This window comes from Pseudonaja textilis, chromosome 9 (assembly GCF_049901715.1).
Source record: "Pseudonaja textilis isolate UNSWEBS1 chromosome 9, rPseTex1.2, whole genome shotgun sequence".
Classification (NCBI taxonomy): domain Eukaryota; kingdom Metazoa; phylum Chordata; class Lepidosauria; order Squamata; family Elapidae; genus Pseudonaja; species Pseudonaja textilis.
Window position 1 is genome coordinate 5,481,222 of NC_141998.1, and position 14,407 is coordinate 5,495,628.

The following is a 14,407-nucleotide window of genomic DNA, read 5'->3' on the forward strand; positions in this document are numbered from 1 at the left end:
AGTAACACAGTTATTAAGTGGATCTTAGCATTATCAGAAGATGTGATGATCTGGAGTGTAACACAAATGTAACAAAATCCAAAACATAAATAAATGTCCTTTAATGCTCCAACTTGGCCCCATTGTTCAATAATTCTCAGTTGGAGATAAAACTTATGCAAAAATAGTCTTAGAAAGAAAGCAATACAGTCCGAACTTAATGAGCAGATAAGAGGTGAAATAAAAAGCCAAAACAAACTACAATGAAGGAATTTCCACAATGGATCAGGATAAGTAATTACCAGTTTCAAGGAGATAACAAGGCACAGCCTGTTGGAAGGACACCAACCAAGATAACGTCAGCCCAAAATAAAACACGCTTTGCTTTTGGCAATGCTGTGTTGTAACCGTCTCTCTTATATACTATTCTCCCCAGCTGCAACCAATGAGATCAGGGCCGCTTCCTCTCTCATAAGCCAAGTTGTTGCCTTCTCCGTTCCTCCCTATCTGTCCTAGAATGAAGAGGGGATGGGTCTGGTTCTTCCTCTGACTACCCAGCTGGCCTCTGCTCTTCCACAGTCTCCTCCACAACCTCCGGAGCCATACCACCACTCCCTGTCAACTGTTCCTCCTCTTCCTAAGAGTCCAACTCTAACAAGGGCATGACAGAAGGTTACAAAATGTGACCACATGACCTGGGACAGTGCAACTGTCGTATATATAAAATTTGAAGGAGTTTCCAAGCATCTGAATTTTGACCACGTGACTGTGAGGATGCTGTAACGGTCATGAGTCAGAGGTGGTATTCAGCAGGTTCTGACCAGTTCTGGACAACCGGTAGCGGAAATTTTGAGTAGTTCAGAAAACCGGCAAATCCCACCTCTGACTGGCCCTGCCCCCATCTCTTCTCTGCCTACCGAATCCCAGCTAATTGGCTGGGTCTCCTTTGGTTGCCCTGCACAGGAGAATGGAGCTGGAAAGCAGGTTAGTGGGGTGGGGGAGGGAATTGGGATTTTGCAGTATCTTCCCCTGCCACGCCCACAAAGCCACATCATGTCCACAAAGCTATGCCCACAGAACCGATAGTAAAAATGTTTGAATCCCACCACAGTCATGAGTGTGGAAAAATGGTCATAAGTCACTTTTTTCAGTGCTGTTGCAAGTTTGAACAGTTACTAAATGAACAAAATAACTGGACAACTACCTGTAAAGAGGTATAGAAGGGAATGGATGCAGGTGCACATGATTTTACAAAGGCAAGGGATGGTGAGGATGATGTTTATGTTTTCCAAGATACGGAACTTTTGTCTGGTTTTCAGGATTCATTTAGGATGCAAACGAAGAAGAAGAGAGAAGCGTTTACCTGGCTGGATATTTTCACGAAAGATGGACACATGAGCATCCCGGTCTGGGCGTGTGTGTTCATGCCAAAACCCAATGACGTGGCCCAGCTCGTGCACCACAATGCCAAATTTGTCACAGTTTTTCCCGATAGATATGGCCTGGGGTCCCCCACCTCTGCGCCCCACATAGGAACAGCACCTGTATTGGACACAAATGAGCATTAGGTTGAATGCATGACTTCTAGGAAGACCATGGAAGAAGTAGAAAACATGGAACAAACTTCTTTAAGATTTTTATCCCCCCTTTCTAAAAAGTAAACTTTTTGGAACATAGAATAACAGGGTTGGAAGGGACCTTGGCGGTCTCTAGTCCAATCCCCCACTCGAGCAAGAGAGTCTATCATTTCAGAAAATGACAGTCTCTTCTTGAAGGCCTCCAGTGATGGAGCAACCACAACTTCTGAAGGCAAACCATTCCACTGGTTGATTGTTCTTACCATTAGGAAATTTCTCCATTCTAGGCCGATTGTCTCCTTGATTAGTTTCCATCTGTTGTTTCTCTTGCCTTCTGGTGCTTTGGAAAATAGTTTGATCCCCTAAATACTGGAACACTGCTATCATATTTCCCCTAGTCCTTCTTTTCACGAGACTAGACATATCCAATCCCCGCAACCATTGTTCATACGCTTTAGCTTCCAGCCCCCTAATCATCTTGGTTGCTCTTCTCTGCACTCTTTCCAGAGTCTCAACATCTTTTTTATATTGTGGTGGCCAAAACTGGAGGCATTTTTGACACATTCTCCTTTCTCATAATTGCTTTTCCCCAGGAAAAGCGACCCAAATAAAGATAAATACAAATAAATATGTACGTGAGTATTTAAAAGTGTATTCCAAAGTAAAAGTAATTTAAAGAATGTTATTGGTGGCTGTTAAGAGCCTTTGAACCTCTGCTAGGAAAAGAAAGCAAGTAACTTAACTGATTTGTAAATTTAGTGCTACCATAAATTTAAGTTCAATTATCATGCATGGAGCAACTTTTTTTTAAAAAAAATGTGGACCTAGATTGTTGGAGGCAAAAGGCTGATTCTGTTGTAAGCTGTTCAGAGAGTGCTGTAAAACACTATGAAGCAGTATATAAGTCTAAGTTCTATTGTTATTCTTGAAGGAGGAAGAAAGACAGAGGACTGGAATCTGATACTTCCTTCAAGTTTCCTTCTATTTCTAATGATAGCGTCATGTCCTACCTGTTATAGAGATACTTGCAGCTAACCACTTTCATATGGTGCCAGAGAGAACTCAAGGTGATTGTCTTTCTTTTTTAAAGTCAATATCAGAGTTAAGAGACTACCAAGAGCAAAATTAAAGACAGGTTAAGTTATTCTTCCTGGGATTCTGTTTCTTGGTTTCAAATCCTTCCAATCTCTGATTCACCTTTTTTTTGGAAATGTTCTTCCAGAAATTCTGTCTACACAAACATGTCTACACAACAGACACTGGATGAGCAGCCTTTGACTTGTGGTCCAGTGTATGAAGCAATTGGCAATATTTTATATTCCTTGGCCAATCTTTGAGACTTGAGAGTGTTAAGGTTTTCCTCCTCCGTACCAGAGAAAGACTTTATGCAATCGACTGGATGACGAAGTCTTCCCTGTTGCTTACCCACATGGCCTGTATGTAAACACAATGTAGCTATCCTCATCGCTTCGTTCCAAGAAGGTCACACAAGTGTATTTCTCCCAATGACGCATGGCCTGTCGAAAAATAGCTCGCTGAATGCCTGGAAGAAACAGAAAGAGTCCCCAAAGTGGTCAGAGAGAGAAAAAGACCTCCACCCACTGTTTCAGCCATGCACTCTACAGTTCTGAAGAACGCAGTGAAGAACTCTGAAACCAAACAAGACTGACACAGACTTCCATGGATAATTTTAACTGCAGGAAAAAAAGAACAGTTGCTACCAACCTGCCTTCCACTGAGGACTTGTATACTGCATGAGCTGTGAAAATATCTACAGACACATCCTAGACATAAATTGTTTCAACTTCTATCCTCAAAATGATGCTACAGGGCACTGCACACCAGAACAACTAGACACAAGGACAGTTTTTCCCCCATTGCATTCCTCTGCTAAACAACTAATTCCCACAACACTGTCAAACTATTTATTAAGTCTGCATTACTATTCTTCTTCTCATCTTTCCTATTTACCTATTTCCTTTCTGCTTATGACTATAACTCTTTATGATTTATATTGTTTTATTTAGTTTTCTAGTACGATTTATGCTTATTTAGTATCCTGTGACTATCATTGCTTATTTAGTATCCTGTGACTATCACTAAGTATCTTATGATTTAGGAGGAACGTATTTTTAGGATGACTATGGTAATGATTTATCACTTACAGCTTTTATGTAAAAAATGAGAGCATATGCATAAGAGACAAATTCCTTGTGTGTCCAATCATACTTGGCCAATAAAGAATTCTATTTTCTATAAAACAGTGACGTGGATTTTTAGGAAAAAGAGATGGGATTCTCCACCTTAAAGGGATCAAAACTCTGAATCATCTATTAACAGATAAACCCATCCCAGCTCATGACCTGGGAAAAAAAGCCAACATTTCAGAGTTAATATTTAAATTTGATCAGGATGAGAGCCATATGAACCTCTATGAAGATACTGTGCCAGAAGGCCAGTGCTGAGATGGAGAAGTTCAAATGACATTGTATGGTAGACAAGACCTAGATCATGCCATCTCAGCCCAATTTTAAGGGTCTGTTTTGAAGAAACTCCTATGCGTCTTCGGTTATGTCCATATGGTGACAGTTCAATAGGCCAGGGGTGGGCTTCAAAAAATTTAGCAACCGGTTCTCTGCCTGGTTGCTGGGTGGGCGTGGCCTAGTCGGCCTCCTGCACCACGATGGTGGGGGGGGCATTTTTATCCTCCCCGGGCTCCAGAGGCTTTCATCGAGCCTCCGGGGCAGCAAAAACAGCCATCCCGGGCTCCAGAGGCTCTGTGGAGACCAAAAACGGGCCTGTTTTTGGCCTTCTGGAGCCTCCAGGAGACCATTTTGTTTTTGCCCTCCCTGAGCTTCTGTGTGGGCCCTGCACTTATTTCCAAAATGGGCCACATGGAGACTCCTGGGAGGGATGGAGCAGGTTGGGCGGAGCCAGCCAGATCACTACTACCGGTTTGGCGAACCAGACGTAAAATTAACATCCGGTTCTGTTGAACCAGTGCAAACCAGTAGCAGCCCATCCCTGCAATAAGTTATATATACTACTACAGATACTCCTCAACTTACAACCACAACCGAGCCCAAAATTTATGTTGCTGAGACACACATTAATGAATTTTGCCCCAATTTAACACCTTTCTCGCCACAGTGGCTGAGTGAATCACTGCAGTTGTTAAATCACTAATGTTGTTCTTAAGGGAATCTGGTTCTTCCTGTTTGCTTGTCAGAAGGTCATCAAAGGAGATCACGTGACCCTGGAACACTGCAACTATCATAAACATGAGTCATTCATTGGCCAAGCACCTGCATTTTTGATCTTGTGATCATGGGGAGGCTGCAATGGTTGCGTATGTGAAAAATGGTCATAAATCACTTTTTTCACTGCCTGTCATGTCCCTCCCTGTTGGAATCTGATTCCAAGGGAGAGCTGGAACAGCTGACAGGGAGTGGGAGTGTGGATCTAGTGGCTGTGGAGGAAACTGGGGAAGGGCACAGTCCGGCTGGGCATTCAGACGAAGATCCAGGCTCACCCTCTCTTTATCCTAGGGCACAGAGGGAAGAATGGATAAGGGAGCAACGTGAATTGCATGGTTTACGGGGGAGAAAAGGGCCCTGATCCCCTTCATGGGCTGCAGTGGGAAGACTGTTTAAAAGGGCAAACTGTGCATGGTAAAGTTGCTGGAAGCAAAGCGTGAAATTATTTTGGTTTGTCAAGTCTTATCTGAGTTCTGGCGTCCTCCCAAATATGTGTATTTCGTTATCTTTTTATGTCTCCAATCCCTTATCCTGCCCTTTCTCATTAATTGCTGCAGTGTGGTTTGTGTTGGTTTTAATTTATAATTTAGATGTACTTTGGGTTTGGACGGAATTTCTTCCCTTTAAAAACTGTTCTTGAGAGAGGTGTTTTTTTCCAGCCGATGATAATTGGACATTGGAGGCCAAGTTGGAGGAATTAAAGAGACTTTACCTATTTTTGTGACTTCGTTGCTTTTGTGCCGTGCCCGGGATCATCACGCTGCCGTTGTAACTTTGAACGGTCGCTAAATGAACTGTTGTAAGCTGAGGACTATTTGTACACTGGTCCTTATGCAAGGAATCTAGACAGACCCTTACATACATACAGGTTGGCCTGGAGACCAAATGGAGGAATTCCACACTGGAGGTGGCTGCTAGATTGATGGCAGACTCCCCCACCTCCTCCCTGCTCTTCACCCATTATTTTTATTGATGCATTTAATCTTGTTATGTTCCTTGGTCGTTGTTTATTCTATTGTTCTATTATTTTACCTCTGTTTACACTTCTTTCATTTTTCTTCCTTTACTTATTTTATTGTATTTATTTATTTTAGAAAATTTATACTGCCACCTACTCGCAATTCAAGGTGACCCAAGGTGGCTTACATGGATATTTATATTATTGTAAGCCATCTAGAGTAGAGTTTACTTATTTTATTGTATTTATTTATTTTAGAAAATTTATATTGCCACCTACTCGCAATTCAAGGTGACCCAAGGCGGCTTACATGGATATTTATATTATTGTAAGCCACCTAGAGTAGCCCCATGGTGGGAGAAGCAGCAACTTAATTTAATAAATAAGTAAAAACGCTGTCTTGAAAAAAAAAACTTCCAGGTAGAAAGTATGATTTCTATTTAAGGCTGCTATTCTTGCGCAAGGACTTGAAAATAAGTTCTCAAGTCACCCAGGTCTGTGCTACCATTTGTGCAATACATTGTACCATTACTTAGGATGAAGTATTTTATTTTTTATTTGTTTCTGTAACTATGTCCTTTATTCTTTTTTAGACTCCATTATATTGTTTTTCTCACATATACATATATGGTACATATACATAGGTGAGATAGAGATAGTAGATAGATGATAGATAAAGGTAAAAGTAAATGTTCCCCTCGCACATAGGTGCTAATCGTTTCCGGCTCTAGCGGGCGGTGCTCATCTCCATTACAAAATCAAAGAGCCAGCACTGTCCGAAGACGTCGCTGTGGTCATGTGGCCGGCATGGCTCAATGCCAAAGGCACAAGGAATGCTATTATCTTCCCACCAAAGTAGCCCCTATTTTTCTACTTGCATTTTTTACATGCTTTTGAACTGCTACATTGGCAGAAGCTGGGACAAGTAACAGGAGCTCACTCCGTGACGTGGTGCTAGGGATTCGAACCGCCAAATTGCCGACCTTTCCAATCGACAAGCTCAGTGTCTTAGCCACTGAGCCACCACGTCCCCTAGAATGAATAGATAGATAGATAGATAGATAGATAGATAGATAGATAGATAGATAGATAGATATAGATGATAGACAGACAGACAGATATATTTATGTATTCAATGTTTCATTTGTATCCGGCCTTAGGATTAAACATGAATTGTACAAAATGATCAGAAAGTATAAAAGATTGGCTGTTCTAGAGACAATGCACCCCAATCTGTCTACCTCAGGGACATTGTGAGCAGGTACGTGTGAGCTAGATTATAAAGCACAATAGATACTTCACAGACTCACGAACAAAATGTCTCTCAAGCTTCAATTCCATCTAGAAAAATACAGCTGCATTCAAAAATTAAAGAGACGGCAGTTGCAGATTCTAGCCAGAAAAAGAGAAATTTCTATAGATGATGTTCAGTTTGGAACAGCTGCATAAAGGGTTTCAGCCTAATTTCTTTCCTGCTTCCTCTTTTCAACAGCTCCTCAAGAGAAGATCAAATTGTGATTCAAGGATTTCTAAATTGCTACGAGAAAGGAAACGAAGAGAAAGGGAAACAAGGAAGGCCCAGCTGCAAACACTCCAATATATTATGCACTGGTATATGAATATTAATTTTCAGGGAGTAACAATACATCTGTCAAATGCTACCAGGCAGTTATTTTGCCATTTTCTTTTCTAATGACTCTCCCTCTTCTGCACAAAGAGGAAAGAACAGCATTAGGAAAAGTCAGAGTAGTCACTAAGAGAAGATAATGATGTCAAAATTGCGCAAACGAAATTGCACAATTAAAAGCCATCTCTTGGAAAGATGCCAAGAGTCTTAAAAGACCCAGTAATACCCATGAAATGTAGAGAAGCAAAGAGTTGGGTCAAAACAGAACCCGCCACGAATGAACATTTTAAACTCATCTTCAAATTCCAACTCACCACTGAAGTTTCCGGTGATCACGTATGGAATTACTCCATCTGGCCACACCCTCTCGGGCCGGGAAGTGGCCGCTCGCCGACTCCGAGGCCTTCCCCAGCCTTGTTTCCATCGTCTCCTCTGCTGCCTTCCAGGTCGGATGTTGGTGCTGTTTGCATCTTTCCCTGTGAAGAGACAACAATCTAAATAAGGGGTGTCCAACACAAGGCCTGCGGGCAGGACCCAGCCTGTGATGTGGTGCTGGCACATGCGCATGCAATTTTCGGCACAGGAGCCCAAAAAGGTTAGCCACCACTGCTATAGAAGATAAGCCTTGTGGTATATATGTACAAGAAGGATTGAAGGTGGAAGTTCGTTCTCCAAGCTTGTGGGTTTGTTACGGAGCTAATATCTTCAGTAGAGTTTAGGGCAGGGGTGTCAAACTCAAGGCCCGCAGACTGAATTGGGCCCATGGGGTGCTTAAGTCTGGCCCATGTGGCCAGTCTAGTAATATCAAGCGACTGGCCCACGGTGCCTCTGGTGGCTAAAATGGGCTGCGTGTGGCCTCCTCCTGCGCTTTGTTTTCACCTTTCATAGCTTCCTGCAGCACTCTGCTGGCCGGAACTGGGCCAAAAACTGGGCCCAAAACAGGCTGAAAACCGGGCCGAAAATGGCTGAAAAACAGGCCACATAGCCCGTTTTCGGCCAGCAGAGTGCTGCAGGAGGCCATGGAGGGTGAAAAAAAGGCATAGGGGAGCAGTGCGTGGACCCTCCGTGCCCCGTTTTGGCCAGCAGGGTGCTGGAGGTGTCCGTCCCACCCCCACCCCCCGCTGGCCTGCAGAGGAGAACTATAATGCTGATCCGGCTCTTGGAGAAATCCAATTTAACAACCCTGGTTAGGGGATGTCAGTGCTGGTGTTCTTCTGCTTATAAGAACTTCGTGTGTAGGTCTTGTGATTGGGAGGTCACGTTAGTGAGGGTCTTGTGATGGGTCAGGTGTGGGTTGCATCCAGTTAGTGTGTTATATTGTGGTGGGTCAGATTTGGGTCATGTCAGTTGAGGGTCTTCTGATGGATCTTGTGATTGGGAGATCATGTCAGGATAGGGTCATTGGGAGGTGAGGTGCTGGTTGCATGAGTTCGTTGATAGTTGGTGCTATCATGGTTAGTGTTGCAAGCCCACTGTCAGCAGTTTGATCCTGACCAGCTCAAGGCTGACTCAACCTTCCGTTCTTCGGAGGTGGGTAAAATGAGGACCCAGATTGTTGTGGGCCATATGCTGACTCTGTAAACCCATTAGAGAAGGCTGTAAAACACTATGAAGTGGTATATAAATCTAAGCGCTATTGCTATTGCTACTCTTGGTTCCATTTTGGTTCCATATCTTTTCAACTAGAAGTCCACAAAGAAAACAGGACACCTTGTGGCCACCTTTTCCCACAATCCAACCATTACCTTCAAGGCTGACCACGTGGACCATCCCTTTGTTCAAAAGTCCACAACATTTGTGAGTTAAAACCAACAGGCCAACCATTAACACTTGAAGAACATATCTGGAATGCCAATTTGCGTAGGTTGGATGTACTGTGGACCCCCTAGTTTTTCATTCCTTTTCTCTTATATTTTGATGCTATACTTTTATTTTATTTGATGTTATACTTTGATGTTCTATTCTTATACTTTGATGCTACTTTGATATAGGGACAAAGCAGTGGTGGGCTGCTACTGGTTCGAACCGGTTCTACAGAACCGGTAGTTCCAGTGAGTAGTTGGCCCTGCCAGCCTACCCTTTCCTGTCCTATATTTTCCTGTTTTTTAGCTCAACTGATTTGCGCAGCACAGCAAATTTCCGCGCCTCAGCTGTTTTATTCACCAGCACTGACATAGAAGGTAAATTTTTAAGCTTAAAATAGGTGGTTTTTGAACGTTGTGCATGCGCGCGAAGCGTGTGCTCACCAAACCGGTTGTTAAACCAGTTGTAGCCCACCACTGGAAGAAAGGTACCAGGCTAAAAATTGGGGACATGGGGTTTGCATGAAGTCAACTGGATGGCTTTGAACCAGCATTTCTCTCTCAGTCTTAGGAAGAAGAAAAAAGGAAGGCAAGAAGATACTTCCTAAAAACATTGTTAAGAATACTGCAGGAACCTGTCTAGGTAGTTGCCAGGAGTCAACAATGACTGAAAAGTATTACATACATAATTTTCTTGCAGACATTGAGCAAATGTCAATGGTGGGAGAGATTTCTTTAGTCCAAGGAAAAATCCTTCGCATAATGGTTCTCGTTTTACTAAAAAAAAAACAACCCACAGCTGATCACTTGAGCCTCCTCAAAGAGGGTATGTATCTTTGCTACTTTTGTCCTTTTTTTCCTGGTGATCCAGGATCCTGCCAATGTTATCAGTGGATGTGTGCCAGGTGACTGTGCCTGCTTTCAAATCTCTGCAGGAACAGCAGCTGAGCTAACAGTAGTATTGCAAATGCCTGATTTTCTTTTCACAGGAACATGATGGATGCAACACTCTGTTTTCACACTCTGTTTATCTTCCTTGCAGTGATTTTTGTCACCCCTTTCGTCATTTTTGGTTAAGCCCTTGGGGAAGGCCTTCTCTGCAAAAGGTCTATACAGGAAGTCCTCAACATACGGCCACAATTGACCCCGAAATTCCTGTTGTTAAGTAAGACATTTATGAAGTGAGCTTTCCCCCGGTTTGCGACCTTGCTTGCCAAAGTGGCTACGTGAATCATTGTAGTTGATAAGTTGTTTAGAAAGAGTATGCAGTCACACACCACGGTCCAATTATGATTCCAATATCGTGTCTGAGGACTGTCCCATATGTTGATATTGATCCAGTTATAGGACAAATTGAGCACAAACTTTGATCAATTGATGATTTAGTGATCTTTCATTATTGTGTTTGAACCTCACACGTCCCCATGTGACAACTTCAAGCTGCGATTGTTGTTGCAGAAGTCATGGCAATCGGCAAAAGAGGTCTTTCCTTGGGCAGCCTGAATGTGGTAAGGTGGCAAACAGAATACAGGAGAGTGACCGTGGTGAGGAGGTGAGGCCCTTGTGGTTGACTATGTTCACCCTTTCTTGAGGAGGTAAGAAAATTGTCTTTTTGGTGTTGCCGGCCAATAACTGAGGCGGACGGACTGAACCATCTCTGCTCGGATTTAACCAAGAAAAGGTATTGTCAGTCTCCAAGAATCCTTCTTCTGCTGTCTTTCTGGCTGCCATAGAAATGAGGGGAGGGAAGAATAATTGGGCTTCGTGTGAGGGAAGGGTGCTGGAGGTTTAATCTGGTGAAATGTAAAAGTTGGGATGTTTTCTTGACTATGCTTACTTGCTTAGTGCGCAGATGTAGCCTCTTATCTCTCTAGGCCAAGGTCAACCATCTTGGTATACCAGATGTGTGAAATGCCACCTGAAGATGCCCCACATGACACTATACACACCTCAGATTGGATGGCGAGTTTGAATTATTGGCAGTGGGAACATTGACATAACTTTCTATAGGTGATTTTCGCGCCTGTTGCCTCAGATCTGGTATTTCTTCTGATGCTACCACTTCAATTTTCAGTAAAAGTCCTTTTCTCTATAACCATGGAGTCTAAGGTTTTCTTTCTTGGATTTTGAATGGAGCTACACCTGACAGGTATCTTCTCTGCAAGGTGCTGTAGATGCTCAAGAAAAAAAAGTGATGCTTTAATAAAACAGTTTCTTCTAGTTCTGTTCAATTTTGAATTCGACATTAAATTTTAGGAGAGGGGGGAAAAAAATGTCTTTAACAGGGGTGTCAAACGCGAGTTTATTGAGGGCCACGACAGGGGTTGTGTTTGACCTCAGGTGGATGGGTGGGAATTGCCAGGGTGGGCGTGGCCACCTTGATGTCATTCATGTCGGGGGCGCCTATAGTGGCCCAAGTGCTCTGCCAGCGAAAACGGAGCTTGGGAAGGCTGTTGCACAGCCCTCCCGAGCTCCGTTTTCACTGGCAGAGGGCTGCGGGAGGCTGTTGCAACCAAAAATGAGCTTGGGTAGGCTGCGTGCAGCTCTTCCAAGCTCCGTTTTCGCTGACAGAGGGACTGCAGGCCAGTTCTTTGCCATTTTCAGGGCGGCCCTGTGAGCCAGATCTAAGCTGGATCCGGCCTTGAGTTCGACACCCCTTGTCTAGAAGTACCCTAAATAAACTCTAATTACAAACACTAGTGTAGCCATACATATTTTAATTGGGAAGTCATTCCACAATGTTCAGCAAGTGTTTTAAATTGTAAGTCTGGGACGGCGGTCTTCATAATGGAACTTGTGGTTGGCAGTGAAGAATAAATATAAAAGTTAATTATTGTCAACTCAACTGAAAGGATTTATGGATGGTGAGAGAGGCAAATGTTAACATAACTTCATTTTTTCTAGGAAAGTAAACAGATATACTGTACATAGGCTTGGTTTTAAAATTAATAGATACTATTAAGGTTCGCAGATTCACAGAGTTGGAAGGGACCTTCTAGGTCATCTAGTCCAACCCCTTGCCCAAGCAGGAGACCCTACACCATTTCTGACAGAGGGCAGTCCAGTCTCTTCTTGAAAGCTTCCAGTGATGAAGCTCCCACAACTTCCGAAGGCAACTTCTGTTCCACCGGTTGATTGTTCCCACTGTCAGAAAATTTCTCCTTATTTCCAGGTTGAACCTGTCCCTTGATCAGTTTCCATCCATGATTCCTTTGTTTGAGAGGTGCTTGTCCATTTAATAACAATAACTGTATATCAAGCATCACTTTAAACTTTGCAATTTTGTCTCCCCTTTAGCAGGTGTATGGCTACAGATGAAGATTTTGTCAATTGGCACAAGGCTGGAGGTTTCAGGCTTGCCAAAAAGCAGTGTCCTTGGTATTCTCTGAACATATTTGTTTTCTTGCAGATATTTTATTATCCAACTAGAGGTAACATCACAGTGCTAGAAGGGAGTGGGGTTAGTCCACATCTTTGTAGCATTGATGATGTTACTTAGTTGGGTAATGAGATGTCTGGAAGAAAACAACCAAGCTCAGAGAGCACCAAGGACCCCACAGTTCAATGCAGAGTTACAAATAAAAACTCCCTTTTACCATCCTGTAATACTCCTTAATTCGGGGTAGAGTCAGGGAGACTGGATGTAGCTGAGTGTTTACTGGCTGGATGCCCTTCCTGACACCTGACAAGAGTTCATAGCAGATATTTTGTTTTCGTTGTACCCTAAGAGAGAAATATCTGCCTAGGATTGAACACTCAGGTCACAAAAGGAATTTAAAAAGAAGAAAAAGGGGAAATAAAATTGGAATATTAGCAAACAGACAAGATCAGGGAGAAATTGTAGAAACTGAGGAACTGCAAGGGAAAAAATCGAGATTTAGACAGACATCCAGATTAGGATTTATAATTACTAGATATACTATAGAAATATATAGAAATATGCAATAATGAAGGATAAAAATTCCTCCCCTCATACCTATGGAATATTAAACTACAGCACATAGTCTATAAATACCCCTGATGTTTGTTTTAGATATATATACATATATTGTGTCAATATGATATTCATTTTTTTCCTTTCCTTTGTTACCTGAATTAGTGACCTATAAAGATGATATACTTTTTACTAACATTAATTAAGAACTGTGAATTAATATAGTTAATATGCTAAAAAAACTGTCGAATTCTATGCATATATATGGCATTTAGTGTACTGCCAAGAAAATGATATTGAAAGATGTCGATACAATTTCTATTACAGAAATTTTTGTAAATCTTTTTAACATTTTGCTTTTTGTAAACTTTTTAATGTCTTGAACTTTAATAAAGCCTTTTAAAAAAATTTTTAAAAAAGGATTGAACACTCAACCTTCCAAGTGGGAGGCACGCGTCTTCACTACCACTACACTCAACCCTCAACTACAACTATTCTCTTCTGTTGTTGCCAGAAAGTGCTAAGCAGTTTATGGCCAACTTTTTAAGAAAAAATTGTAGCTCCAATGACTTCTGTATGAGAAGGCATGCAATTAGAGTATCTGTACAGGTAGTCCTTGACTTATAACAGTTCACTTAGTTACAACGGCACTGAAAAAGATCACATGACCATTTTTCACGCCACCATTTTAACATCCCCATGGTCACGTGACCAAAATTTGGACACCTGGCAAATGGCTCATATTTATGACGATTGCAGTGTCCCTGGGGGGTCATGTGATCTCCTTTTGCGACTTTCTGACAAGCCAGGTCAATAGGGAAGCCAGATTCCCTGAACAACCATGTGACTAACTGCAGGGATCCACTTAACAACTGTGGCAAGAAAGGTCGTAAAACAAAGCAAACTTCATTTAACAAATGTCTCACTTAACAACAGAAATTTGGGGCTCAATGGTGGTCGTACCTTGAGGACTACCTGTACCTCCATCTCTAACTGTCGGGATTCCAGCAATCGCCCTAATTAAATCATGATTCTTGAGCCAAACTTCAAAAAACTGCAAATGATTCATTAGAGGTGACATACTGGCACTGCCCTGTATGCAGCCAACTGTGGCATACGTAATTTACAGTCCCCTGTGACCCTGTTTCCTCCCCGCTCCTGGGTGTGTCATAAATCAGATTCTCCAACTGAGCACCTTCACAGGCTGGGTGTCATCATTCACATTGTCCAATTAAATATATTCACGGGCAAAACTCTGGTATTTCAGTTACAA

At 42.4% G+C, this 14,407-nt stretch overlaps 1 protein-coding gene across 2 annotated transcripts in view; it reads right to left on the minus strand.

The window, feature by feature from the left end:
- The window catches only part of BMP1 (bone morphogenetic protein 1), a 176,246-nt gene that overhangs the window by 69,904 nt on the left and 91,935 nt on the right, over positions 1-14,407 (minus strand). For both annotated transcript variants that reach the window (XM_087938640.1, XM_087938641.1), the window contains exons 3-5: positions 7,713-7,874; positions 2,982-3,099; positions 1,343-1,521 (exon numbers count right to left, since the gene is read on the minus strand). In XM_087938640.1, the coding sequence (XP_087794766.1) occupies positions 1,343-1,521; positions 2,982-3,099; positions 7,713-7,874 (459 nt within the window). The remainder of the gene's footprint in view (positions 1-1,342; positions 1,522-2,981; positions 3,100-7,712; positions 7,875-14,407) is intronic.